The sequence below is a fragment of the Lepidochelys kempii genome, chromosome 6 (genome assembly GCF_965140285.1).
Source record: "Lepidochelys kempii isolate rLepKem1 chromosome 6, rLepKem1.hap1, whole genome shotgun sequence".
NCBI classification, from domain to species: domain Eukaryota; kingdom Metazoa; phylum Chordata; order Testudines; family Cheloniidae; genus Lepidochelys; species Lepidochelys kempii.
This window is the reverse complement of record NC_136385.1, coordinates 421854-448809: the sequence shown is the minus strand read 5'-3', so window position 1 is coordinate 448809 and position 26956 is coordinate 421854. Positions and strand designations below refer to the sequence as shown.

The 26956-nt window shown below is 67.7% G+C and overlaps 2 protein-coding genes and 1 long non-coding RNA gene across 5 annotated transcripts; 1 reads left to right on the top strand and 2 right to left on the bottom strand.

The window, feature by feature from the left end:
- Positions 1-775: 775 nt before the first annotated feature.
- Positions 776-26557, top strand: LOC144930615 (uncharacterized). 2 transcript variants are annotated; one of them, XR_013635884.1, is made up of 5 exons: positions 776-861; positions 1220-1314; positions 1840-1926; positions 24718-24833; positions 25353-26557. It is a non-coding gene; the product is annotated as an uncharacterized LOC144930615 (long non-coding RNA). The 2 variants fall into 2 exon arrangements; XR_013635885.1 differs by lacking the exons at positions 776-861; positions 1220-1314 and adding an exon at positions 1395-1463.
- CABP5 (calcium binding protein 5) lies at positions 7450-12744 on the bottom strand. The gene is made up of 6 exons (XM_073346399.2): positions 11949-12744; positions 11573-11603; positions 10828-10971; positions 9417-9526; positions 8195-8342; positions 7450-7823 (listed from the first exon to the last, which is right to left on the bottom strand). The coding sequence occupies exons 1-6, from the start codon at positions 12009-12011 to the stop codon at positions 7798-7800; spliced, it is 522 nt and encodes a 173-aa protein (XP_073202500.1). The 5' UTR covers positions 12012-12744; the 3' UTR covers positions 7450-7797.
- LOC140912251 (ADP-ribosylhydrolase ARH1) lies at positions 13589-21476 on the bottom strand. 2 transcript variants are annotated; one of them, XM_078853053.1, is made up of 8 exons: positions 21385-21476; positions 20952-21175; positions 19800-19898; positions 19365-19470; positions 19053-19132; positions 18512-18695; positions 17678-17892; positions 13589-15259 (listed from the first exon to the last, which is right to left on the bottom strand). In XM_078853053.1, the coding sequence occupies exons 1-8, from the start codon at positions 21393-21395 to the stop codon at positions 15096-15098; spliced, it is 1083 nt and encodes a 360-aa protein (XP_078709179.1). In that variant the 5' UTR covers positions 21396-21476; the 3' UTR covers positions 13589-15095. The 2 variants fall into 2 exon arrangements, with proteins under 2 accessions (XP_078709179.1, XP_078709180.1); XM_078853054.1 differs by lacking the exon at positions 19800-19898.
- Positions 26558-26956: the final 399 nt, after the last annotated feature.

The following is a 26956-nucleotide window of genomic DNA, read 5'->3' as shown; positions in this document are numbered from 1 at the left end:
TCTCTCTCTCTCGCGCCAGGAAGCCACCTGATCTCTTTGTTCTCCAACACCTTCCGTTGGCACCTTTGCAGAGGAGGGGCCCAGGCCATCAGTGGCCAGGAGACAGGGTGTCGGTCAGTTTCTGTGCCAACATCATCACACTGACCCTCTAGGGCTCTACAACAATCACACCTCCTGATCTCACCACCTGGCTACTTAAGAAAGGCATGGGGGGAAACTGAGGTACCCACACAGTGTTCAGAGAGAAAATTAAGAATATTCCCACTTCGTCACAGGGAGGTACAAGCCAGTTGTAAGGCTTACCCATGACCTGCCTGGTACCTCAGCCAATAAACCTACCTCTGTGGTGCATAAAGCTGTGGGTGTTGGGGAAAACAAGCGTAAAGAGGCTTGATGTGTGTGTTAGTTACAAATGGTTGTAATGAAGTTGTGAGCTGGGGTGCTCTTACAACAGGAGAAAAGATATGTTAACATTGAGGGGATAGCTAACTGGTAACGTTAAGGGGTAGGTAAAGTGTATTAACTGAGTTTGTCAGGACGTCAGATTTTACACCCCTATCCCCAGCATCTAACGCCGGCTGTGTTACCCATAGGAGCCGGCCCGGTCCCCAGCCCTGCCCTGTGTGAGTAGCCTCCAGGCCTCGGCCTGCCTGCTCGATCAAGCCCAAGCTTCGCTGGAAACCCTGGAGCACCGCTTTGCCTCTGGCATCCAGGCCCTGCAGGACTTTGTCAGCCTCCAGGGGGCGCTCCCGGCCCGGCCCTGCTGCGGCAGGCGTGGGGCTGGCCAAGCAGGGGCCCCACAGGCATGCTGCAGCCTGGGGGCCCTGCAAGGGTCTGGCCGGCCACGCATGGCCCCAGCAGGTGAGTCACACTTCTCCCAGCCTCCCCCAACTAGAGCACAGCAGGTGGGTCTCCCCTGGCTGGGCTCCACCGAGCTTTGTGGATGGTGGGTAGCAGGCAGCCCCCCTCCCGGAGCCCCAGCCATGCTGCTCTCGCTGCCAACTTTGGGATCCCGGGGTGCCTGGCTGACAGCACTAAGGAGCAGCACAGTGCCTGCCCAGCAGTGCTGGCCCCCCACCCCATGGCTATTAACCCTCCCCCTGCCAGGCCTGCCCAGCACCCGCCCTCCCGCCATTTGGGGCCCCTCCTCCCCCACTGACTCCTGCAGCCCCCACGGGCCAGGGCAGAGTCCCACACTGACCGGGTCCCTCCTCCTCAGGTGAGCACAGCAGGGCCAGTGCGGGGCCCGAGGGTCGTCCCCTGCAGACCCTCATCGATTTCTCTGCCTGGGTACGAACGCAGGAGCAGCAGCAGGTAAGGGAGAGAGGAGAGGGGCCCCCCCACAACCCCCCCCAGGTCTGCCACCATCACAGACTCCCCCCCCTTGTCTGTCTGCAGGGCCTGGGATGCTCCAAGCCAGCCCATGAACCCGCCCTGGACAGCTCCTTTGGCACCCTGCAGTCGTGAGTGGCCAGGGAGCCCTGCATTGGGTGGGAAGCAGAGGCCAGCGCTCCCCTCAGCATTTTACCCAGCAGCCTCTGCTGCAGTCCCCCAAGGAGAACCACCCTAGAGCACACGTTATGGGGAGCAGCACCCTATTGGGTGCACATGCTTGACCTTGGCTCAGGTCCACGTTTTACCCAGCAGCCCCAGCTGCAGGCTGAGGCATGCAGGTAGCAGGGAGGTGAGGGGTGCTGGGGCTGGAGAGTGGGTGTAACGTGGGGGGAGGGGGGTGGCTTGAGAGAGCCGGCCACTACTTGCTGCAGCAGCTGTGGGGAACACCCTGTGGGGGGGGCTGGACCACTCCTACCTCCCTGCTAACCCGCCCCTACTCCCCAGGCTGGACCTGCTGCAGGAGATCATTGACGAGCTGAAGGGCACGGGAGATGCCAGGGCCAGGCGGCCGGCGGGCAGAGAGCAGAGCAGGTAGGGACACTGCCCCTCTCACCCAGCAAGGGGACCTTCCCCCTGCCCTGCCACCCTCCACTAACCCCAGCTCCCCCGTCTAGGGCAGCACGGCAGAAGAGGACAGCTTGGCCCCACGCAGCAGCTGAGAGTGGCACCGTGCCCCTGCACCAGGACAGCTGGGGTGCAGGAGGAAGGGGGCTTGGGCCTCCCTCTAAGAGATAGATGGCCAAGATCTGCCACCCCCTCGTTCACTAATAAATAGCCTGGCCAGAGCCGGGGGCTGTGTGCAATGAGAGGGCACCCCCCCACGCCCCCAGCATCTAGCCAGAGCCCCCGGCCAAGGACTCCCAGCCAGAGACACATCCCCACCCTCCCATCCCCCACACAGCTGGATGCTGGGGGTCAGCCTCAGCCCAGGGCTCCTGCTTCTTCCGTTTATTGTAAAACCGAGGAGGATGCAGGGACATTGCAGCTGGGGGGGCCCCCCCAGTCAGTAACAGGAGAGCTGCAGAGAGGGTCTCCTACCCCAGCCCCCCAAGACAGGTGCCAATCATCCCCACCACATCCTCATCCCCACTGATGGGAACCTCGGGCCGACTCCTCCCTTTCCCAGGCCCTGGGGCTGACGGGAGACTCAGGCCGGCCCCTGCTTTCATAGCTCAGCGCCAGACACCTCCCACCCCTGCACAGTACGAGTTACACTATTGACAGAGCCCCCCTGCCCTGCCCTGCCAGCACCTGCTCCCCAGCCCCCTGGCTTGCAGTCTGGGCTGGCCCCCTGGCATGGCTGGCTCAGCTGGGGGGCTGACTTTGCACAGGCCCGGCGCCCGCCCCACCAGCTGCAGCAGGCGCTGGGTGAGATAGAGGCTGGCAGGGCGGCGCGACAGCAGCTGCAGGAGTGGGTCTGGGCACAGCGAGACGGACAGCACCTGCAGAGGGGGGCAGGGAAGGAGAGAGGGGCTGTCAGGGGCTGGAGCTGGGTGGTTCTGCCACACCCCCAGGCACTCACCTCCCAACCTGTGCCCCCATCACAGCCACACCCCAAGGCAGGACCCCTCCCCCCCAGGGCAGGCTGCCCCCCGGCTGACCTTGCCGCTGCGGCACACCCCCACGAGGCCGTGCCGGGGGGGGTCGGGCACCGTGGCGAAGACGATGTCCCAGGCCAGCTGGACGCGGTGCAGGGGCTGGGCGGTCTCCACGTCGGCCAGGAAGAGCAGGGCGTGCTTGGTGAGCACCAGTGCCAGGCCCAGCCGCGGGGCAAACTGCGGGGAGGGGAGGGGAGGGTCTGGGGTCACGCACGCGCAGAGAGCCCCACACTGCTGGCAGGCACCCCCAGCAACCCACCTACCCCCAGAGAGCCTCCCTTCCCTCCCAGGGACCCACCCCACACCCTGCTCACCTGCACGGCGCTGGGGAAGTCCCCGGGCTGGGCACCCTTGAAGGCCAGGCTGGATCGGGCACTGAGCAGGGCAGCGTTCCCTGGCTGGTGGGGGCCCAGCTCCACCACGTGGAACTGAGAGAGAGCGGGGCGGAGGGGGGTCAGACGGATGCAGCCCTTCCCCAGACCCCGTCTGTCACCTGCCTGCCCCCCGCCCGCCCCACCTTTCCACTCCCACCCACCCAGGCACCACCCACACCCTCCGGGAGCCAGCCCCCCTCCACTCCCGCCCCAGCCTGCCACGCACCTGCCCGTTGCGCTCCGTGCCGTGCCGGACGGCGGCCAGCAGGGCGGAGGAGGGGTGGGGGTTCCTGGAGAAGCTGTGCCGGGGCAGCCCCACCGCCTGGGCCTCGATGACCTGGGAGAGCCGCCCCCCCCGCCAGTGCAGCTGGGTCAGCCCCACCACCTGGCCCTTCTGGGGAGAGAGGCGGGGTCAGCCGGGCAGAGGGGCCGCGGGGATCCTGGGGGCGGCAAGCGAGGGGAGGCCCTTACCTGGTCCAGGCCCAGGGTGGACAGCGCCAGCCAGAGCCCGCTGGCGTCCCGCCGGTAGCCCACCACCTCCGTGCGCCGCAGCTGCTCATGGCGCCGGAACTGGTGCCGCGGCTTCGGGCCTGCCGGCCCAGGGGGGTAGAGGCTCCAGTTAGGAGCTGAGAGAGCCCTCCGCCCACCCCCACAGCCCTTCCCCCGCCCGACCCCCCCCACACCAACCAGCCCCCCCTTCCCACGGCACCCCCGTGCCAACCCCCCCCACGCCGACCAGCCCCCCCTTCCCACGACACCCCCGTGCCAACCCCCCCTACGCCGACCAGCTTCCCCATTCCCGTGGCACCCCCGTGCCAACCAGCCCCCCCTTCCCACAGCACCCCCTGTGCCAACCCCCCCACGCCGACCAGCCCCCCCTTCCCACAGCACCCCTGTGCCAACCCCCCCCCACGCCGACCAGCTTCCCCCTTCCCGTGGCACCCCCGTGCCAACCAGCCCCCCCTTCCCACAGCACCCCCTGTGCCAACCCCCCCGCGCCCACCAGCCCCCCCTTCCCACAGCACCCCTGTGCCAACCCCCCCCACGCCGACCAGCTTCCCCCTTCCCGTGGCACCCCCGTGCCAACCAGCCCCCCCTTCCCACAGCACCCCCTGTGCCAACCCCCCCGCGCCCACCAGCCCCCCCTTCCCACAGCACCCCTGTGCCAACCCCCCCCACGCCGACCAGCTTCCCCCTTCCCGTGGCACCCCCGTGCCAACCAGCCCCCCCTTCCCACAGCACCCCCTGTCCAACCCCCCCCATGCTGACCAGCCCCCCCTTCCCACAACACCCCCTGTCCAACCCCCCCGCGCCCACCAGCCCCCCCTTCCCGTGGCACCCCCTGCCTGCCCCCCAACCATGCCAACCAGCCCCCCCCACAAGGCCCCCAGGCTAGCCCCCCCATTGACCAGCCCACCCTCCTCCCAGGGCGCCCAGCAGCTCCCCAGCGGGGGGTGCCCGGCAGCGTGCTCACGGCTGAGGGCCCAGTGGAACACCTCCTTCTCCGTCACCAGTGCCAGCGTCTCGGGCTCCAGCCACGCCCAGAACTCCAGGGGGTGGGCAAACGTCCACTGCCAGCGCAGGCAGCGCTGTGCCACGTCGAACACCTGTGCCACACGGCCCGCTGGGGGCCCAGGCGGGTCAGAGCCCCGGGGCCGAGACGGGGCAGAGCCCCGGGGCCCAGCCCCACGCGGGTCAATTGAGCCAGGGGGGAGGTGAGGTGAGGACCCCCATTGTTGTGCAGTGAGGACATGGGGCTGAGGGTCAGGCCAGGACCTCCATGGGGAGCGGATGCCATTACCAGTCAGCCCGGAACACCCCTCCCTCCCTCTTCCCTGGCCTGGGGGTCTGGCCCCACTGCCCCCTCGAGACCTCCTGTACCTCGTAGGGCCAGCAGGGGCTGGCTGGGGTGGGCCAGGGCGCCCTGGGCCTGGTGCAGGGGCCAGCTGCGGGTGGCTGGGCCGTGGGGCTCACGCAGGTCGAGCAGGGTGACCCGGGCCCCGGCGGGGTCTTGCGGGGAGCTATGCCGGACGCAGAGACGCCAGGGTGCGGAGAGAGTGACGCGAGGGTAGGTGATCTGCTCCGCGGGGATGCCGTGGTGCTGCAGCTGGGGGGAAGAGAGGGGTTAGAGGGGCACCAGCACCTAGGGTCACCCCCATAGAGGTCACCCACCCACAGTCCAGAGCCTTTCTGCCCCAGACACAGCTGTGCATCCTCAGGGGTCCCCCAGCCCAGGGGTCACCCCTTCTCCAGACACTCTCCCCTCAGGGATCACCACTTCCTTCCCCAGCACAGGTCACCCCCCAAAGCCCTCCCCCTTACCTGGGTCAGCACCTCCACCCGCACAGGGGACTCGCCCATGGCTGAGGGGGCAGGTCGGCCCAGGGAGAGGAGGGACCCGCCTGGCTGGGGCAGCAGTGCAGAGAGCTCACCCGGGGGGGGCCCTAGGCACCCAGCAGAGCAAGATACCCTGCACCCCAGGGAAACCCCCTCCCCTGCTTCCTAGCTCCCTGCTTGGCCTCCACAGGGGACTGATATAGCCCCTCCCCCAGCACTGCCCAGCCACACCCTGCTGCAATCAGCGCTAACGAGCGGCTGGAGCCCACCCTCTGACAACATCACAGGGAGCCGCTTGGGACCCAGGAGTCCCGGCTCCCAGGCCCCCTGCTCTAGCCCTCCAGGCCCTGGCCCAGGAAAGAACCCAGGAGTCCTGGGTCACAGACCTGCACTGGAGTTCCCAGCACTTCCCCCCACTTCTCTCCAGGACTCACAGTGGGAGACACACGGTGTATGGGGGGCCCCCACTGTCCTACGTGCTACCTGCTTCTGCAGGGTCCCAGCCTCCGTGGTCTGCCTTGGGGAGCAGGGCCAGCGGGTGTGAGAGCACCGGGGATCGGGGCCTGAATCTGAGCCAGCAGCCCGGCCCGGGCCCTGGGGTGAACTGACCCTTCAGCCCAAGGGCCTTAACTCCGCCACAGGGCATTGGATCCCACTGCTCACGTCACTGGGGATGGAGCGAGACCGGGGGCCCCCTCGGGCCGGGCGCGGCGCGGACCCCCGGGGAGCGAGACCGGGGGCCCCATCGGGCCGGGCGCGGCGCAGACCCCCGGGGAGCGAGACCGGGGGCCCCATCGGGCCGGGCGCGGTGCGGACCCCCGGGGAGCGAGATCGGGGGCCCCCTCGGGCCGGGCGCGGTGCGGACCCCCGGGGAGCGAGATCGGGGGCCCCCTCGGGCCGGGCGCGGCGCGGACCCCTGGGGAGCGAGATCGGGCTGGCAGGGGGCTGCGGGTACGTCCATCTTCCTGCAGTGCCACAGATACACGGACCCTCCCACCGCCCCGATCTCAGCCTTCCAGCCCCCTCAGCCCCAGGCCACCCAGGTGCGGGGAGCAATCCCAGGGCGTCGGGGGGATTATCCAGCTCGGCTGCTCGTTTCATTTAACGATATTTCCGGATTAAAAGCTCCCAGGATTGGAGCTGAAGCTGCAATTTAATCTCACCCTCTAATGACAGACAGCTTCGCCTGGGGAGGACAGGGGGACGGGACCCCCATGCCGGTGCCCCTCCCTTCCGACCCGCAGCCCCTGCTAGCCCAGCCCTGCCCCCCAGCCCTGCCGGTGCCCCTCCCTCCCTCCCGACCCGCAGCCGCTGCTACCCCAGCCCTGCCCCCCAGCTCTGCCGGTGCCCCTCCCTCCCGACCCGCAGCCCCTGCTAGCCCAGCCTTGCCCCCCAGCCCTGCCGGTGCCCCTCCCTCCCGACCCGCAGCCCCCTGCCAGCCCAGCCTTGCCCCCCAGCCCTGCCGGTGCCCCTCCCTCCCGACCCGCAGCTCCTGCCAGCCCAGCCTTGCCCCCCAGCCCTGCCGGTGCCCCTCCCTCCCGACCCGCAGCCCCTGCCAGCCCAGCCCTGCCCCCCCAGCTACCCACGCTAAGCCGGTTATTCCCATCCATATGTTGTCCCCACGGGCTGTGATTATCATCTCTAAGCCCTTCGCCCTGCGCTCTGGCTGGCCCCCCCGGGTCCCGCTGCCGGGTTGTAAGCGTGATCCCTTGGCCAAGAAAGCCTCCCTCGGGTGCCTGGGTTCAACGCACGGCTTTTATTGTACACAAGGGCTGCGTGTCTGTGATGGAAGGGCCTGGGGAGGAGAGCTGGGGGGATGGTGGGATCCAGAGAGCCGTGGGGCAGAGGAGAGGGACAGGAAGGGAAGGGCCGTGGGGAGTGCAGGGGGAGGTGTGCGAGCGATGGGGGGGGCTGGAGGTCTGGGGGGACATGGTGTGGGGGAAGGCATGGAAGGGTCGGGGGATAGTTGGTAGGGACGGTGGGGGGGACTGGAGGCAGTGATTTGGGGGTCACTCGTGGTGGTGTCTCGACAGCCAGTTGGGGCTCGACCCCCCGCCAAGGTCAGTCTCTGATCTCGGGGCGGCTCAGTCCCCTCAGCGTGACATCATCTTCACGAACTCTGCAGGGGAAAGACCCCATTAGTACTGATGCCTGGGGTGGGGGATCCCAGCCCCACGGAGCCGCCCCCCAGGGGATCCCAGCCCCCAGGAAGACCTGCGCCACTCACGCCAAGTCACACACAGTCCCCTCTTAGAGCTGGCAGGCCATGACCCTCCAACGCCAGCCCACATCCCTGCCAGGGCCATGGGGCCTGACCCACGCTGGCCACGTGGGCTCTGGCCGGGCGGCACATTACCCACAGTCCCTTGCCAGGCGCCCCAGCCCACAGGGTGTAGGATACGGCCCTGTCCCTTCAGCCCCCATGGGGGACGGCTCAGGTCCCAGCCAGGGGGGCAGATTACCCACAATCCCCCCGGGCGCCCCACGCACCCTCGAAGTCGACGGTCCCGTCCCCGTTGATGTCGGCCTCCTTGACCACGTCGCTGATCTCGCGCAGGGTGAGCCGCTCGCCCATGAGACGCTGCATGGCCAGCTGCAGCTCGTCCAGTGTGATCTCCCCGTCCCCGTTGGTGTCAAACTGCAGGGGGGCGGGGGGGAGCAGCCGTCAGGACTCCTGGGTCCTATCCCCGGCTCAGGTGGGTGGGGGCTGGAAGTCAGGATGCCTGGGTTCTATACCAGCTCTGGGAGGAGGGTTAGAGCTGGGCGCTGGAAGCCCGGACGCCTGGGTTCTCGCTTGGCCCTGGGAGGGGGGTTAGAGCCAGGGGCTGGGAGCCCGGACGCCTGGGTTCTCTCCTGGCCCTGGGAGGGTGTGATGAAGTGGGACTGTTCTTAATGTTTCCTCTGAATAGTGTGGGGGGTGCCTCAGTTTCCCCTAGGCATTTCCTAAGTATCTAGGGGGTGGGGTAAGGGTGTATGATCCTTGCAGAGCCCTAGAGGGCCGGTGTGTGCAGGGGTCTGGACACAGAGAATGGCCGACACCCTGTTTCCTGGCCACTGATGGCCTGGGCCCTTCCCCCCACAAAGGTGAGAGCTAAAGGGTTGGAGAACAAAGGAATCCGGTGACCTCCTGGCCCGGGAAAGGGACAAAGCCCAGAGGAGGGGGGGGTGGAGGGAGTTTCAGTTTGGGGCTGGCTGGGACATGGAGTGAAGGGCAGACGTGGTTGTCTGGCTCACTGCCCCCCAAAATGGACCCAGCTGAGGGGTCCCGTTCTCTGCACCTACAAGCTCTGTGTTAGACCATGTTCCTGTCGTCTAATAAACCTTCTGTTTTCCTGGCTGGCTGAGAGTCCCGTCTGACTGCGGAGTTGGGGGGCAGGACCCTCTGGCTTCCCCAGAACCCTGCCTGGGCGGACTGGCTGTGGGAAGCGCCCGGAGGGGCAGAGGAGGCTGAATGCTCCGAGGTCAGACCCAGGAAGGTGGAGCCGGGTGAGCTGTGTGTCCTGCAGACAGGCTGCTCCCCGAGAGGAGACTGCCCCAGAGTCCTGCCCGGCTCCGGAGGGAGCAGGTCCAGAGCATCGCCCAGGGACTCCATGACAGAGGGGGCTTAGAGCCGGGGGCTGGGAGCCTGGACGCCTGGGTTCTCTCCTGGCCCTGGGAGGGGGCTTAGAGCCGGGGGCTGGGAGCCCGGGCACCTGGGTTCTCTCTCCCTCACCTCCTTGAAGGCGTCCCTCATCTCCTGCAGCCCAATCATCCCAGCAGTCTCGGCCAGCAGCTTGGGTGTCATCAGCTCCACGAAGTCTTCGAAATCCACCCGGCCCCCCACTGCAACAGGAGGCTGGTGTCAGACGGGGGTGCCCTGCTCGGAGCCCCGCCCCCTTCCGGGCACCCCCCTGCTCAGAGCCCCGCCCTGCTCGGAGCCCCGCCCCCTCCCGGGCACCCCCTGCTCAGAGCCCCGCCCCCAACCCCTAGGCCCCCCCTGCTTGGAGCCCCGCCCTACTCAGAGCCCCGCCCCCTCCCGGGCACCCCCTGCTCAGAGCCCCGCCCTGCTCGGAGCCCCGCCCCCTCCCGGGCACCCCCTGCTCAGAGCCCCGCCCTGCTCGGAGCCCCGCCCCCTCCCGGGCACCCCCCCTGCTCAGAGCCCCGCCCCCTCCCAGGCACCCCCTGCTCAGAGCCCCGCCCTGCTCGGAGCCGCACCCCCCTGCTCAGAGCCCCGCCCTGCTCGGAGCCCCGCCCCCTCCCGGGCACCCCCCTGCTCAGAGCCCCGCCCTGCTTGGAGCCCCGCCCCCTCCCGGGCACCCCCTGCTCAGAGCCCCGCCCCCAACCCCTAGGCCCCCCCCTGCTCGGAGCCCCGCCCCCTCCCGGGCACCCCCCCTGCTCAGAGCCCCGCCCTGCTCGGAGCCCCGCCCCCTCCCGGGCACCCCCCTGCTCAGAGCCCCGCCCTACTCAGAGCCCCGCCCCCTCCTGGGCACCCCCCTGCTCAGAGCCCCGCCCCCATCCCCTAGGCCCCCCCCTGCTCGGAGCCCCGCCCCCCTCCCGGGCACCCCCCTGCTCAGAGCCCCGCCCTGCTCAGAGCCCCGCCCCCTCCCGGGCACCCCCCTGCTCAGAGCCCCGCCCCCATCCCCTAGGGCCCCCCCCTGCTCAGAGCCCCGCCCCCTCCCGGGCATCCCCCTGCTCAGAGCCCCGCCCTGCTCGGAGCCCCGCCCCCTCCCGGGCACCCCCCTGCTCAGAGCCCCGCCCTGCTCAGAGCCCCGCCCCCATCCCCTAGGCCCCCCCCTGCTCGGAGCCCCGCCCCCTCCCGGGCACCCCCCTGCTCAGAGCCCTGCCCTGCTAGGAGCCCCACCCCCTCCCAGGCACCCCCCTGCTCAGAGCCCCGCCCCCTCCCGGGCACCCCCCTGCTCAGAGCCCCGCCCCCATCCCCTAGGCCCCCCCCTGCTCGGAGCCCCGCCCCCATCCCCTAGGCCCCCCCCTGCTCGGAGCCCCGCCCCCATCCCCATGGCCCCCCGCTGCTCAGAGCCCCGCCCCCATCCCCTAGGCCCCCCCCTGCTCGGAGCCCCGCCCCCATCCCCTGGGCCCCCCCCCTGCTCGGAGCCCCGCCCCCATCCCCTGGGCAGCCCCTGGCTCACGGTTCATGTTGATCTGCTGGGAGAGCTCGATGAGCTCCATCTCGGTGGGCATGTAGCCCATGGAGCGCATCAGGGTGCCCAGGTCCTTGCAGCCGATCAGCCCGTCCTTGTCCTTGTCGAACTCCGCGAAGGCCTCGCGCAGCTCTGCCGAGGGAACCCGCTGGGCTGAGCCCCCCCGCCGGGCTGAGCCCCCTACATGGGGGGGACCCTGCCATCCTGAGCCCCCCTGCTGTGCTGAGCCCCCTCCGTGGGGGGGAATCCGCCACCCTGAGCCCCCGGGGGGGAACCCGCCAGGCTGAGCCCCCCCGCTGGGCTGAGCCCCCTCCATGGGGGGGAACCTGCCACCCTGAGCACTGTGCTGAGCCCCCTCTGTGGGGGGGAACACACTGTCCTGAGCCCCCTCCATTGGGGGGAACCTGCCTTGCTGAGTCCCCCCTGCCATGCTGAGCCCGCTCCGTGGGGGGGAACCCGCCGCCCTGAGCCCCTGGGGGGGAGAACCCAGGAGTGCTGCCCGCTCCCCACCGCAGCCCAGGACCCAGGAGACCTGGGATTCCTGCAGCACCTGTGTTCCTCTGGGGTTGGGGCTAGTACGGGGGGCTCCTGCGTCCCGGCACCTGTGTACCGACCTACTAGACCCCTCTCCCCTTTGCGCTGCAATGAGAACCCAGGCGTCCGGGCTCACAGCCCCACCCCTCCTTCCCTGCTTTAATCGCTAGATCCCACTCCCCTCCCATGGGCGTCTTACCTTCAATTTCGTCTGCTCCCAGCTCCCGGTGCTGGAATAAAGAGACACACTCAGGGACCCAGCCCGGTCCTGCTGGGGAGAGAACCCAGGTGTCCGGACTCTCGGCCTCCTCCCCCAGCTCTAACCCACCAGGCCCCACTCCCCTCCCAGAGCCGGGGAAAGAACCCAGGAGTCCTGGCTCCCCATCTCCCAGATCTAACCCACCAGTCCCCCATTCCCCTCACAGAGCCGGGGAGAGAACCCAGGTGTCCTGGCTCCCCGCACCCACCCAGCTCTAACCCACCAGCCCCCACTCCCCTCCCAGAGCTGGGGAGAGAACCCAGGCGTCCTGGCTCCCAGCCCCCCTGCTCCCCTCACAGAGAACCAGGTGTCTGACCCCATGCTTCTCGGCGATGCCCTTGCGCAGGAAGATGCAGGCGGGCCCCAGGGCGTTCTGCATGGTGCCGGCTGCCGCCCCGGAGCCAGAGCCGTGGCTAGAGGAGGGGGCGGCTGTGCCAGGCTGGGGTGGGGGTTTATAGTTGCTCCCACGTCAGGGGATTATCCTCACCCCCACGACCTATCACCATCCCAACCAGGACAGCTGCTGAATAAATCCGCCCTGCCAACATCTGCTAGCTGGCACAAGGGCTGGGAGCCCGGGCTCCTGGGTTCACTCCTGGCTCTGGGAGGGGAGTGGGGTCTGGTGGTTAGAGCAGGGAGGGCTGAGAGCCAGGACTCCTGGGTTCACTCCCAGCCCTCAAGGACTTGGTGGGGTGGAGAGGAGTGGCGTTAGGAGTGTAATATAATATCACACTGAAAGGTGACAGGGCCAGAAAAAGTTAATTATCTCCCAGACTGACCTGACCCCTGGCCGAACTTTAGAGACTGGTTAGGAAGAGATGGCAATGGAGAGAGCTGTGAAATGCAGCCGGCCTTGTGAGAGAGAGAAGGGGGCTGTGTGCTCAGGCCTTGTGGTGTCAGCAAACGAGTCTTGTCTATTACCACGGCTTTGATTCATTGAGGAGGACGCTGGAGTGACCCGATGTGAGGCAGCAGGGAGGGGGGAGTGTTGACCTGGGACTGTGCCCTGGGGAGGGGAGACCTGAGAGCCTGTCACCTGAGCCGGGATGGGGAGGTAACACCTCTGCCCAGGAATGTGGACAGAGGCTGCAGGAGGGGGCCTGCTGGGGGGGTTTAGTTTCAGTTTGGGGCTGGGTGGAGGAACGCAGGGAACCCCAGGGCTGGGGTCTAAGCTCCCTGCTCCCCCAGAAGGACTTGACTGAGGGGTCCTGGGGGTACCCACAAGCTCTGTTTTGGACTGTGTTCCTGTGGTGCAATAAACCTTCCGTTTTACTGGCTGGCTGAGAGTCTCAGGGAATCCCAGGAAGAGGGGTGCAGGGCCTGGACTCCCCCACACTCCGTGACACCCGGGTCATTGTCTGGTCCCTGGGAGGGTTGTGGTGGCCTGTGTCCGGACTGGTGGTGGGTAAGTGGCCCCGGGCTAATTGCCAGCCTGTCTGGGAGAAGGGAAGTCAAGCCGGGTGTTTCCTCAGGCCTCGAGGCTGCTGGAAATGTCTCCATACCCTGGGACACGATCCTTCCTCAGCACAGGTCTGCCTTGGGGCTCAGGAGGGGAGACCCTGAGCCGTAAGGATTGAGACCCCCAGCCGCTGACTGGAGTCGCCCTGAGTGTGGACGTTGGGCTGTAACCTCTGGACTGTTTCCAAACGGACTTTTGGCTGCTCCAGGCTCGTCTCTGCTGGACCTCAAGAATTGAACTCAAGCCTGTCTGGGTATCGATCTTTTCTTTTTTAATAAATGTTAGTTTAGTTAGTAAGAATTGGCTGTAAGCCTGTATTTGGGGTAAGATCTAAGTTATCATTGGACCTGGGTGTGTGGCTGATCCTTTGGGATTGGGAGGACCTTCTCTTTGATATGATGAGAGAAGATTTTCTGTAATCGTCATCACATCCGACAGGTTTCCGAGGGGCAGCTGTGTTAGTCTGTAGCAGCAAAAACAACGAGGCGTCCTTGTGGCACCTTGGAGACTAACGCATTTATTTGGGCATAAGCTTTCGTGGGCTAGAACCCACTTCATCAGATGCACGGAGTGAAAATACAGGAGCAGGTATAAATACACGATGGGGGTTGCTTTACCAAGTGGGAGGTCAGTCTAATGAGATAAATCAATTAACAGCAGGATTCCATGGGAGGAAAAATCACTTTTGAAGTGGTAAGAGAGTGGCCCATTACAGCCAGTTGACAAGAAGGAGTGAGTAACAGTAGGGGGAAATTAAGTTTAGGTTTTGTAATGACCCAGCCACTCCCAGTCTCTATTCAGGCCTAATCTGATGGTGTCCAGTTTGCAAATTAATTCCAGTTCTGCAGTCTCTCGTTGGAGTCTGTTTTTGAAGTTTTTTCGTTGAAGAATTGCCACTTTCAGGTCTGTTATTGAATGACCAGGGAGGTTGAAGTGTTCTCCGACTGGTTTTTGAATGTTATGATTCCTGATGTCAAATTTGTGTCCATTTAGTCGTTGGTGTAGAGACTGTCCGGGGTATCCGGATGGAGGCCTGAGGCCGGGCACGTTACGGGAACTGTGGTGTTTGGACTCCTGAGTACCCGGGGAGGTCAGACAGAGGCTGGTTTGGGCTGGCTGGGGAAATCTAGGTCCTGGAATATCCCCCAGCGTGTGGGGTCTGTGCCCTGGTCTGTTCGCAGCTCACCCTGATTGAGTGACCTCAGCGGGGTCGCGTGCTGATCGGAGCCGGGTTAATGGCTGATGGGGCCCAGCCGGGTGGGGCGGGGCTGAGCACAACACTGGGGGTGGCAGGCCCCCCTGGGGAGGCTGTAACAGGTTTGGGGGCAGAGCCCTTGGAGCAGAGGGGGGCCTGGGTTCCTGGTGGGCTGGCCCCCAGCAGCCGGGGCCTGGGGGCAAAAGGCCTGTGGGCAGGTGGCCCCAGGGGGGTTGCGGAGCCGGGCCAGGGGGGTACAGCACAGCAGGCAGCCGACATGGGGGGCTCGGAGGGCCCTTCCCTGGCAGGCAGTGCTGGGATCAGGGATGCGCTGCAGGGATCAGGACTCCTGGGTTCCAGCCACTCCTCCCCTGCATGCCGGCCTCGCCCAGCCTCCGGGGGTGCCTGCTCCTTGGCATGGGCCCCGGGCCCCCCCGAAATGACCCCTGCTGGCACGGGAAGGCAGGAGGCAGGAGGGTGACCCAGGAGACCCTGGAGGCAGGACCCTGAGGTCCTGGAGGCAGCAGTAGGAGGTGCTAGTGGTTGGGGCCCTGTGGCTCATGGGGGGCCAGGAGGGTGCACTGGGGGGGATGGGAATTTGTTGCCCCTCCCCCACATGTCTGGGGAATGGGGGACCCCCCAAATCCAGCCCTGGCCTGCGGTGGGGTTGGCTGTTGAGTGCAGGGTGAGAGGCTGGGGTGTCAGAGGCTGGGGGGGTGGAGGGGGGGTTAAGAAAGAACCCAGGTGTCCGGGCTGAGAGCAGTAGCCAGTGCCGGGGGAGTGGGGCGCTCGGGGGGGGGTCTCCCCGCTCACGGGGCGCTCTCCCCCCAGGCCAGGGTGTGGATCCGGTCGGCGGCTGCCTCCATGCGCTGCCGGTACTCCAGGTGTCGGTGATTCCCCTCGGGGACCCCGGCCAGCCCGTACGCCAGCCCCCAGCAGCACCCCGCAATGACGCCTGTCGAGTCGCTGTCTCCTGCAGGGAGATGGGCACAGGTGAGACGCGGCCCCCCTGGGGGGGGCAGGGCACCCAGGGGCCCCCCGGGGCGGGGCAGCTCCTTGCCCGGAGCTGGGATGGGGCCCCTCTGGGGTGGGGGCGGGACACCCAGGGATCCTGCAATGGGCTGTTTGCCCCACATGAGCCCTGCGTGGGTCAATGTGGGTCAGACGGGGCCAATTAACCTGCCATGCCCCAGCTGTGGGGGAGGTCTGGGGGGGTTCAGTCCCTGGAGGGGGCAGGGAGGTTGGCCGGGAAGGAGAATGAGGTCAGGGGGTTGCCCTGGGCCCTGCCCTGGCTGGGAGAGTCTGGCTGGGGTCAAGCGGGGTGAGAGAGCCAAGGGGAGTGGAGGAGTCTCTGGGGCCACGAGCTGTGTATACTGGCATCGGGATGCAGCTGGCTCTGGGGCAGGGTGCCGGGGGCTGTGTATACTGGGGCTGAGATGCGGCTGGCTGTGGGGCAGGGCACAGTGTATAGGTGGGGCTGTGGGGCAGGGAGCTGTGTATACCGGCATCGGGGCCAGGATGCGGCTGGCTCTGGGGCGGGACGCGGGAGGCTGTGTTTACTGGCATGGGGGCCGGAATGTGGCTGGTTTGGGGTGGGGCGTCAGGAGCTCTGTATACTGGCCTTAGGGCTGGGATGCAGCTGAGTCTGGGGTGGGGCGGTGGGAGCTGTGTACACTTGGCATCAGGGTCAGGATGCGGCTGGCTCTGGGGCGGGACGCGGGGGGCTGTGTATACCGGCATCGGGGCCAGGATGCGGCTGGCTCTGGGGCGGGACGCGGGAGGCTGTGTTTACTGGCATGGGGGCCGGAATGTGGCTGGTTTGGGGCGGGGCGTCAGGAGCTCTGTATACTGGCCTTAGGGCTGGGATGCAGCTGAGTCTGGGGTGGGGCGGTGGGAGCTGTGTACACTTGGCATCAGGGTCAGGATGCGGCTGGCTCTGGGGCGGGACGCGGGGGGCTGTGTATACCGGCATCGGGGCCAGGATGCGGCTGGCTCTGGGGCGGGACGCGGGAGGCTGTGTTTACTGGCATGGGGGCCGGAATGTGGCTGGTTTGGGGCGGGGCGTCAGGAGCTCTGTATACTGGCCTTAGGGCTGGGATGCAGCTGAGTCTGGGGTGGGGCGGTGGGAGCTGTGTACACTTGGCATCGGGGTCAGGATGCGGCTGGCTCTGGGGCGGGGTGCTGGCAATGGTGTGTGCTGGGAGGTTCACTCCACCGCTCACCTCGTGGGTCAGGGTCGCTGGGCCGGGGGGACTGGCCGGCTTGGCCCAGGCTGGAGCCCCGCACCCGCAGGGCAGGAGCAGGTGCAGGGTGAGCTGAGTGCGGGCGGCAGGGGCAGCCGCGGTCCCTCCCCAGCCGCAGGGCGCCCCCAGAGGAAGCCGTGGGGAACCAGCAGCCCCCTGGCAGGGCGCCCCCAGAGGACGGGGTGGGGGAAAGCCTGATGCTGGCGAAGCAGGACCGAGGATTGGGACCGTGCAGGCCTGGGCGGGAGCCAGTTGGGTCCCGGGGCTCGGCCGGGTTCCCCACCAGCCCCGAGGCCGGATACTGCACGGCCGCCCGGGCCAGCAGCAGGAGGGGGCGTCGGACCTGGGGGGCGTCTGTCCCCGGAGCAGCCAGAGGGAGGCGCCCTCCCCATGGCCGCAGGGGCTTGTTTTATGAAGATCAGCATGTGAATGGCTCTGGGACAGGACAGAGGGGGCTGGTTATACAGGGAGCAGAGTTTGGATGCGGCTGGCTCTGGGGCATGTTGGGGCCAGGGATGCGGCTGGCTCTGGGGCGTGGCAGGGCTCTGGGGCGTGGCAGCGGGGCCGGGGATGCGGCTGGCTCTGGGGCGTGCCAGGGCTCTGGGGCATGTTGGGGCCGGGGATGCGGCTGGCTCTGGGGCGTGGCAGGGCTCTGGGGCGTGGCAGCGGGGCCGGGGATGCGGCTGGCTCTGGGGCGTGCCAGGGCTCTGGGGCGCAGCGGCGGGGCCGGGGATGCGGCTGGCTCTGGGGCGTGCCAGGGCTCTGGGGTGCGGCGGCGGGGCCGGGGATGCGGCTGGCTCTGGGGCGTGGCAGGGCTCTGGGGTGCGGCGGCGGGACCGGGGATGTGTCTGGCTCTGGGGCGTGCCAGGGCTCTGGGACGCGGTGGCGGGGCCGGGGATGTGGCTGGCTCTGGGGCGTGGCAGGGCTCTGGGGCACGGCGGCGGGGCCGGGGATGCGGCTGGCTCTGGGGCGTGGCAGGGCTCTGGGGCGCGGCGGCGGGGCCGGGGATGCGGCTGGCTCTGGGGCGTGGCAGGGCTCTGGGGCGCGGCGGCGGGGCCGGGGATGCGGCTGGCTCTGGGGCGTGGCAGGGCTCTGGGGCGTGGCGGCGTGGCCGGGGATGCGGCTGGCTCTGGGGTGGCCGGACTAACCCCCATGGAACATGGCCCGGCTGCAGAGCTCGTCCCAGCGGTCGCCAGAGCCCAGCAGCGCGTCGTAGGCGATCATGGGGGCGTCATGCCCGCTGCGCCCCGCCCAGCCCTCCAGGCTGAAGGTCTGGTAGATGCCGTCGCGCTCCGCCGGGCCGTAGCGGGGGGGGAACCGCGGGGGGCCGTGTCCTTCGGCCAGGCCCCGCTCAGCCAGGTACCTGCGGGGGCAGGGATGAGACCAGGCCGCCGACCCCACCCCCGGCCTCGCCCCCCTTTCCTGTCCCCCGCCCTGCGCCTGGCACCTTGCTTGGCCCCCCCGGGGGTCTGCGCCCCCCTTTCCCATACACCATCCTGGCCTGGGCCCCCCCAGACTCGCCCGGGGGTCTGCGCCCCCCCTTTCCCATACACCATCCTGGGCTGGGCCCCCCCAGACTCGCCCGGGGGTCTGCGCCCCCCCTTTCCCATACACCATCCTGGGCTGGGCCCCCCCAGACTCGCCCGGGGGTCTGTGGCCCCCCTTTCCCATACACCATCCTGGGCTGGGCCCCCCAGATTCGCCCGGGGGTCTGCGCCCCCCTTTCCCATACACCATCCTGGGCTGGGCCCCCCCAGACTCGCCCGGGGGTCTGCGCCCCCCTTTCCCATACACCATCCTGGGCTGGGCCCCCCCAGACTCGCCCGGGGGTCTGTGGCCCCCCTTTCCCATACACCATCCTGGGCTGGGCCCCCCCAGATTCGCCCGGGGGTCTGCGCCCCCCTTTCCCATACACCATCCTGGGCTGGGCCCCCCCAGACTCGCCCGGGGGTCTGCGCCCCCCCCTCGCCCCCCCCACTCACCAGGCCCATTTCTGGGGGAAGTACCCCCAGGCGCCCAGGTTGGGCTCCGTCTCGACGCCCGCGTCCCGCACGTAGCTTTGGGCCAGGGGCAGCGTCTGCAGCAGGCCGGCCCCCCACTGCGCCAGGGGGAGCCCCCGCACCGCGTAGGCCGTGAACAGGGCCGAGGCCAGCGCCCCCAGGTACCCTGCAGCGGGGCAAGGGTCCGTCAGGGCCCCGCACGGAGCCCCCGGTACCCTGCCCCCCATCCCCGGGCCTGGGGCCAGAGCCGCCGCTCAGAGCAGGACCCCCCCAGTTCCCTGCAGCGGGGCACGGCATCGGGGGCTGGGACCTCCCACAGCCCTTCCATAAACCCCCAATGGGAGATGGGCGGGGGGATGGCCTCCCACACTGTGCCCCACCCCCCTGCAATGGGGCACGGCATTGGGGGCTGGGAGATGGGGGGGCTGCCCCCTGCAAGGGGGAGGGGGATGCCAGGGGTGGGAGTGTGAGACTATTTTCCCCTCCAGCCCCCTGGACAGTGCCAGCCCCTCGTGCCCCCTACCTGTGGGGTGATGGTGTGTCATGCGCCCGCTCTCCACGCTGATCCGGATCAGGGTCGGTAGCTCCGTGGGGCGCGGGTACCTGGGGGGGCAGGGGCAGTGCAGGGTCATGCCCCCCAGCCCGGTGCCCCTCCGACACTGGACCCCCCCAGCCCCCCCCTGGCATGCAGCCGCCAGACCCCCGAGACCCAGAGCCCCCATCTTCCTGGACGCTCTGTCCTCTGTCCTGACCCCCCCCAGTCTCCTCCTGATGCCCCCAGCTCCGACCCCCTTCCCTGGGGTGCCCCATGGCCCCTGGGGGCCCCGGCCCCCACCTGAGCCCGATGGCCATGGAGCGCATGGCGGCCCCGCAGCCGGTGGCGTTGGGGTTGAAGGGGATCCGGTACCCGGCCGGCTCGCCCGGGCGCAGCTGGGACGTCCCTGGAGGGAGAGAGGGTGGGGGTCACACGGGCACCCCGCAGAGTCCCTGAAATAGCACCCCCCAAGCCCGGCCCAGGTATGCACAGCCCACGACCCCCCCCCCACATGTCCTGGGGACCCCCCCATGCTCCCCCCCATGCTCCCCCCCATGTCACAGGCGTGTGGGGCTGGCGGGCTGCGGGGGCTGCTGGGCTCGGGGGGGCACATGGGGCAGCTGGGCGGGGCAGTGGAGGGGGCCCCAGGAGGCAGCTGCAGGCTGGGTGTTGGTGGGCATGGGGGGGGCCCAGTGCCCAGGGGGTGCCAGGCATGGGGGGGCATCTCTACCCTACCCAGGATGCTGGTGGGGCCGGGTTTCCTGCCCTCCATGTCTCCCATGGCTGCCACGTAGCCTCGCGCCAACTCCTGCAGCAAGGGCTCCCCTTCCAGTCCTGGGGGGCAGAGAGAGGGGTCAGTCTGGGGCCGCCCCAGCCACCACAGGGACCCCCAGCCAGTCCCCTTCCTCCCCCTACACCCCAACTTCTCTGGGTCCAGCTAACCGGCCCAACCTGATCCCTGATTTATCCCCGCCCCGGTGCCCCCCGTTGCCCCCGGGTCTGCGCCCCTGGGGCGTTCGGAGGGTAATGGAAGGCCCCCGGCCAGGTGACCGGAGCCGTGCTCGGAAGGGATGGAGGTGAAGACGAGGGAGCGAGACGGGCTGAGCGCTCGGGGCTGGGAGCCGACGAGTCTCGGTGATGGCGGGGGCTCGGATCCCAAGAGGGATATGGACACTGAGGAGGACGCTGGAGCGACCCGGGTCGTTGTCTGGGCCCTGGGAGGGTTGTGGTGGCCTGTGTCCGGACTGGTGATGGGTAAGTGGCCCCGGGGTAATTGCCAGCCTGTCTGGGAGAAGGGAAGTCAGGCCGCGAGGCTGCTGGAAATGTCTCCGGACCCTGGGACACGATCCTTCCTCAGCGCAGGTCTGCCTTGGGGCTCAGGAGGGGAGACCCTGAGCCGTAAGGATTGAGACCCCCAGCCGCTGACTGGAGTCGCCCTGAGTGTGGACGCTGGGCTGTAACCTCTGGACTGTTTCCAAACGGACTTTTGGCCGCTCCAGGCTCGTCTCTGCCCTCAAGAAGGGAACTCGAGCCTGTCTGGGGATCGACCCCGTCCCCAGCTCTCCGGCTTTTCTTTGCCAACCCTCCTCCCCCCGACAGAGGTGTCTGGACGGAGGCCGGAGGCCCGGCAGGTCAGGGGGACGGCGTTGGTGCCCGGGGGGCCGGACAGAGGCTGCTTCGGGCTGGCTGGGGGACCCTAGGTCCCGGGATGTCCCCCGGCGTGTGGGGTCTGTCTGCCCCGGTCTGTTCGCAGTTCACCCTGATTGAGTGGCCTCAGCGGGCTCCCACGGGCAGCCCCGTCACCCCCCCCCTTTTCTCTCCCCCCCCGGGTCTGTGCCCCCGCATTTCCCCCCGGATCTGTGCCCCCCAGACCTGTGTCCCCCTCACCGGTGGCCAGGGCCTCGGCGGTTGCCAGGTGCAGGACGGTGTCGTCGCTGACGGGCCAGTCGGGGAGCGCGGCCTGGATGCCCCCCAGCCCCCCCAGCTGGGCCAGCTCGGCGTGGATCTGGGGGCCCGAGGGGCAGTACTCCCAGCGCTGGTTCCGGTAGCCCAAGGCGTCGCCCGCCCCGCTCAGCACCATGGCCGCTCGGTACGCCGCCCGGGGAGGGGCCCTGGGGGGAGACGGGGGTCAGGGCTCCGGCCCCCCAAGCATCAGCCCCCCGCCGCTCCCCCCTGCCGCTCAGCGCCCTGCTGGCTGGGTAAAGGTGTGGGGGGGGTCAGGGGTCTGGCCCCCAAACCCCACCCCCCAACTCTTCACCCCCCCACTCAGCTCCATGGCTGGGGCTGGGGACAGCCTGGGGTGGGGGAGGGGGGCACTTACGTCCCCTCCATGGAGCCTCCAGCTGGCCGGGGGCGTCTGGCCCACCTGCGTCCGTCTGTCCCTGCCGGCCCCTGCCCGTCCCTCTGTCTGTCTGTCTGGCCGTCAGTCTCTGCTGGGCCCTGCGTCCCTGTGTCCCTCCCTGCGTCCGTCTGTCGCTGCCGGCCCCTGCCCGTCCCTCTGCAAGGGCCTGGCCGGCCAGCCGTCCCCCCGTCCCCCCGTGCCCGTCCCTGCAGGCCCCTGTCCCTGGGTCCCCCTGTGTCGCCCCCCCAATGCTGGCTCAGCGAGTCCTGTCTCTAAACGCGGCCTTGGCGTGGAGCCAGCTCCAGCCGGCCGCCCTTAAAGGGGCCAGAGAAACCAGAGCCCGCGAGAAGGGGGCTAGATGGGGGTGTGGGGCCGGGGAGCTGGCTTGGGGGGTGGGGGGCTGGGTAGATGGGGCTGTGGGGGTGGAGCTGGGAGTGTGGGGGCAGGTGGGAGCTGGGTAGATGGGGATGTGAGGTGGGGGCAGGGGGGCTGGCTGGGGCTGTGGGGGTGGGGAGCTGGGTGCCTGGGGGTGTGTGGGGCTGGCTAGATGGGGCTGTGTGGCTAGATGGGGCTGGGTAGATGGGGCCGGCTGGGGTTGTGGGGCTGGCTAGGTGGGGCTGTGTGGGGCTGGGGGGTGGCGGGGGCTGGGTAGTCCTGCCTCCCCCCAGCTCTCGCTGCCATTTCCTGCCATGCGCCCATCTCCGCATCACAGCCCACAGCTCGTCCGCTGGTCACTGCCTCCCGCCTGTTTCCTGCCCCCGGGGGCCCCTGGGCTCAGAGCCGTGCGCGGGCCCCACTGGGTCAGCCGGGCAGGGGGCAGCGGGAGCCGGCCCCACGGGGGGAGCTGTCGGGCCAGGCTGGCTGCAGACTCAGGCAGGCGTCGCCGCTCCCCCGGCCGGGCGTCGCCAGGGCCGGGGCAGCCCCTCCCCGGGGGCTGCGTGTGGGGCGGGCGCTCGGCCGCGATGCGCCTGGTGCTGTGGGTCACCCTCCTGCGGCTGGCGGCCGGCTCCCGGCAGCGTGGTAAGGGCAGGGGGCGAAGCCTCCGTGTCAGACGCATGGAGCTGGCAAGATCCAGGGGGCAGCGGCTGGTCCTTGCTCTGTGTGTCGCTGCGTGTGCAGCACCTGGCACCCGGGCCCCGACCTCGGGCAGGGCGGGGGGCTGGGCGGCGAGGGGGCCCGACCTCGGGCGGGGCGGGGGGCTGGGTGGCGAGGGGGCCCGACCTCGGGCGGGGCGGGGGGGCTGGAAACAGGGTGTCGGCCATTCTCTGTGTCCAGACCCCTGCACACACCTGCCCTCTAGGGCTCTGCAACGATCACACCCCCTTACCCCACCCCCTAGAGACTTAAGAACTGCATAGGGGAAACTGAGGCACCCCCACACTATTCAGAGGAAACATTAAGAACAGTCCCACTTCGTCTCAAAGGGCCAGGGTACATAAATGGCCGACACTCTGTCTCCTGGTGACTGATGGCCTGGGCTCTTTCCCCCCCTGCAAGGTGAGAGCTAAAGGGTTGGAGAACAAAGGAATCCGGTGACCTCCTGGCCCAGGAAAGGGACAAAGCCCAGAGGAGGAGGGGCTGGGGGGAGTTTCAGTTTGGGGCTGGCTGGGGACAAGGAGTGAGGGGCAGACGGGGTTGTCTGGCTCACTGCCCCCCAAAATGGATCCAGCTGAGGGGTCCTGTTCTCTGCACCTACAAGCTCTGTGTTAGACCATGTTCCTGTCGACTAATAAACCTCCTGTTTCCCTGGCTGGCGGAGAGTCACGTCTGACTGCGAAGTTGGGGTTGTCACGGAGTGTGGGGGAGTCCAGGCCCTGCACCCCTCTTCCTGGGATCCACTGAGACTCTCAGCCAGCCAGTAAAACGGAAGGTTTATTGCACCACAGGAACACAGTCCAAAACAGAGCTTGTGGGTACAACCAGGACCCCTCAGTCACGTCCTTCTGGGGGAGCAGGGAGCTTAGACCCCAGCCCGGGGGTTCCCTGTGTTCCTCCACCCAGCCCCAAACTGAAACTAAACCCCCCCAGCAGGCCCCCTCCTCCAGCCTCTGTTCACATTCCTGGGCAGAGGTGTCACCTCAACGTCCCCCTCCTGGCTCAGGTGACAGGCTCTCAGGTCTCCCCTCCCCAGGGCACATTCCCAGGTCAACACTCCCCCCTCCCTGCTGAGTCACATTGTCACATCTCTCCCCCCTTTGAGACTGAACTGAGCGGGGTCACGCTGACCAGTGACCTGGGGAAGTTCGGGGCCCCCTCTCCGGGACAGCGCATCCGCTATCAGGTTGGCCCTTCCCTTCACGTGGACCACGTCCATGTCGTAATCCTGCAGGAGCAGGCTCCATCTCAGGAGCTTGGCGTTGGCTCCTTTCATCTGGTGCAGCCAGGTCAGGGGAGAGTGGTCGGTGTAGACGGTGAAGTGTCCCCCCGAAGAGATAGGGTTCTAGTTTCTTGAGGGCCCTCACCATGGCCAGGCACTCCTTCTCGATGGCCGCGTAGTGTTGCTCCCGGGGTAGCAACTTCTTGCTCAGGTACACGATGGGGTGTCTCTCCCCCTTTTCATCCTCCTGCATTAACACCGCCCCCAGTCCCGTGTCTGAGGCGTCGGTGAACACCACAAAGGCACTTATCCTTATTGAACCTCATCAGATTTCTTTTGGCCCAATCCTCCAATTTGTCTAGGTCTTTCTGTATCCTATCCCTGCCCTCCAGCGTATCTACCACTCCTCCCAGTTTAGTATCATCCGCAAATTTGCTGAGAGTGCAATCCACACCATCCTCCAGATCATTTATGAAGATATTGAATAAAACCGGCCCCAGGACCGACCCCTGGGGCACTCCACTTGATACCGGCTGCCAACTAGATATGGAGCCATTGATCACTACCCGTTGAGCCCGACAATCTAGCCAGCTTTCTACCCACCTTGTAGTGCATTCATCCAGCCCATACTTCCTTAACTTCGTCCCACTTCGTCACAGCCGGTACGTCCCCAGCCCTGACTCAGCCCCTTCCCTCTGCCCCATAACTGGCCCTCGGTCAGGCCCAGCGCTGGTCCCCAGACTCCGGACTCCCTCATTCCAGGGCCATACGTAACCCGGGGGTGGCTCCCACTGGGGCAGGCAGGTCCCTGGGGAGTCCGAGGGTGTGTCCGTGTGATACCCCCGGAGCTGGGGTCGGGGGCCGGAGAACCCGGGAGTCGGTGGGCACTGGGGTCCCCTGGGGATTGGCAGTCGTGGGGCTTGGTGGTGGGGTCGCGCCGAGGAGCAGGGAGGGCAGCAACCGGGAGGTCTCTCTGACGTGTGCGTCCCCAACAGCTGGCGGCCTGGAGATGGGGCTCAGGGTCATGCTGTGGATGCTGCGAGCGTCACTGTTGCTGGCCATGGCCATGGGGGGCTGGCTCTGCTGCGACACCGGCAGCCGGCCGAGGAAGGTGAGGGCTGAGTTTGCTCAGCGAGTGCCCAGCACTGGCCCCAGCATCGGTCCCCTGGCTAACACGGACCCCTCTGGCCCTGTCTGCACTGGGTCTGACACGTCCTCCCCTCACCCCTCGTTCCCAGGGACGGCAGGGGGTTGGGGTGAGCCCAGAGCCCGTTTCGCTCCGTGCAGCCTCGTCCCGACCAGGCGCTGGTAGGGCCAGAGGCTCCTGCACGGGGCGAAGAGCCGGGACTATTCGGGTGTCCTGAGAGACATTCCCGGGAAGGCACAGGAAAAACGGGGCCTGCCCCAGTGATATGATGGGGGGGCATCACCCTCACACACGGGCAGAAGCGACCCCCAGGAGTTTGTTCATAGCACCTTGTCCAGAGAGACACCCTGGGCTGGAGTCAGCACCTGTAAGCAGCCCTAGACCGCCGGGGGGCCTGGCCCCTGTGGAGACAGGGCCCTGAGCTGCGACCCACGTCTCTCCCTCTGGGCACTAACGCTGCTCTCCCCCGTGGCCGGTGCACAGATGGTGGAGCAGGCGACGGAGCGGATCTGGGACCCCCTGCGTCAGACGTTCCAGCGGGCTCGGGAGGCGATCTCCTCGCGGAGCCGATAGGAGGACCCCACCGCGGCCCGCAGCACCATGGCTCTCCATCCCGCAGCGCTGTCCCTGCCTCCAGTGCCCCCCTCGGCCCGTGGGCATCCCGCGCGCCGGCCTCCCAGCAGCCAGTTCCTGCCCTTGCTGCTCCGGGGAGCGACTGAGCTGCCGGCCGCGGCAGGAGCTCTCTGCAGGGACACAGCCTGTGTCCCCTCTCGCCCCCGTGTCCCCGGCCCCTCGCTGCGTCCGGCGCGTGGGCGGGGTGTGGTTTCCTCTCTGCTCAGCTGTCTCTCTACACGCCCTGCGCAGCTGCAGTTCCTGGGCTGGGACCCCCCCCGATCCCCGCGGACCCCTCTGCTGGGAGCCAGCGCTCGGGCCAGGCGTCGCCTGGGGCCGGCTGGGCCCTGCTCCTCCCTGCCTGGCACCCTCGGGCATGCACACGTCAGCCTTTGCCCCTGCCCCGAGCTCAGGTGATCTGCTGAATTATCATTTACATCTTAGAACGAGTTCAGCTGCTTGTTAAAATTAACGCTGCCGTGCAAATATTTCCCCAGCTTCCAGAGGCTCCTGCCTGCCCCCCTGCCCCAGCCCCTGCTTGTTAAATCCGCACAAATAAAACAAAGTCTGCTCTGCAGGTAGGAGGACGGGAAGGGAGGGCAAGATCCTTTTGCAATGGGCTTCGCAGGGACCTGCAGCCGGGTGTGGCTGGAGGGCGCCTGGTGGCCGCATTCGCACAGGGCCACGTGAACGCTAACAAACCCTAGCTTGAGTGAGGAGCCTGGGGCCAGAAGATTGAGCCCCAGGGCTTGGGGTGGACTGGCAACCCGGCCAGAGCTTTATGCAGCCAGACCCCTCACCTGCGCCGCAGGGAGCCCTCCAGCCGTGCAAACACTTACCATTGTCCAAGCCCCAGGAACGGCAAACGTGGGCACGTGGCCAAGACATAGCCACAGGTGGGGAACCAAACCCGGCTCTCAGGGGGATCTCGGGCCGGCAGGGCGGTGATGCCCTGAGCGCTTTTCTCCCCAGAAGGGGAACCCACGGCCCGCGGACCTGTGAGCGTTCGTGGTGCAGATCTTGTCTCCCTAGTTTTGTGACTTTGCTCGCACTGATCGCGGCGTTAATAAAACTCAGACAGTCTCTGTGCGTCTCACACACTCAGCTTCACCATCGTGCTCTGCGTAGCCAGCCGAGAACGAACCTGTCGCTCGCGACAAGTGTCCCTGGCATTGGCTGTGCCCGGCCCGGCCCTGCTGCGCCCAGGCTGAGCCCCACCCCGGCGCGGCCCTGTCACGGAGTGGGGGGAGTCCAGGCCCTGCACCCCTCTTCCCGCGATTCCCTGAGACTCTCAGCCAGCCAGTAAAACAGAAGGTTTATTGCACCACAGGAACACAGTCCAAAACAGAGCTTGTGGGCACAACCAGGACCCCTCAGTCAAGTCCTTCTGGGGGGCAGGGAGCTCAGACCCCAGCCCTGGGGTTCCCTGCGTTCCTCCTGTGACGAAGTGGGACTGTTCTTAATGTTTCCTCTGA

Excerpts from the sequence above, each read along its gene's own strand:
- CABP5 (XM_073346399.2), bottom strand. The coding sequence starts at position 12,011 with ATGCAGAACGCCCTGGGGCCCGCCTGCATCTTCCTGCGCAAGGGCATC. Across the intron at positions 11,604-11,948 it reads GCATCGCCGAGAAGCATGGG|CACCGGGAGCTGGGAGCAGA; the intron begins GTCAGACACCTG and ends TCTTTATTCCAG. Across the intron at positions 9,527-10,827 it reads CCAGCAGATCAACATGAACC|TGGGGGGCCGGGTGGATTTC; the intron begins GTGAGCCAGGGG and ends CTCCTGTTGCAG.
- LOC140912251 (XM_078853053.1), bottom strand. Across the intron at positions 19,471-19,799 it reads CGGCCCCACCAGCATCCTGG|GGACGTCCCAGCTGCGCCCG; the intron begins GTAGGGTAGAGA and ends CTCTCCCTCCAG. Across the intron at positions 18,696-19,052 it reads GACACACCATCACCCCACAG|GGTACCTGGGGGCGCTGGCC; the intron begins GTAGGGGGCACG and ends GCCCCGCTGCAG.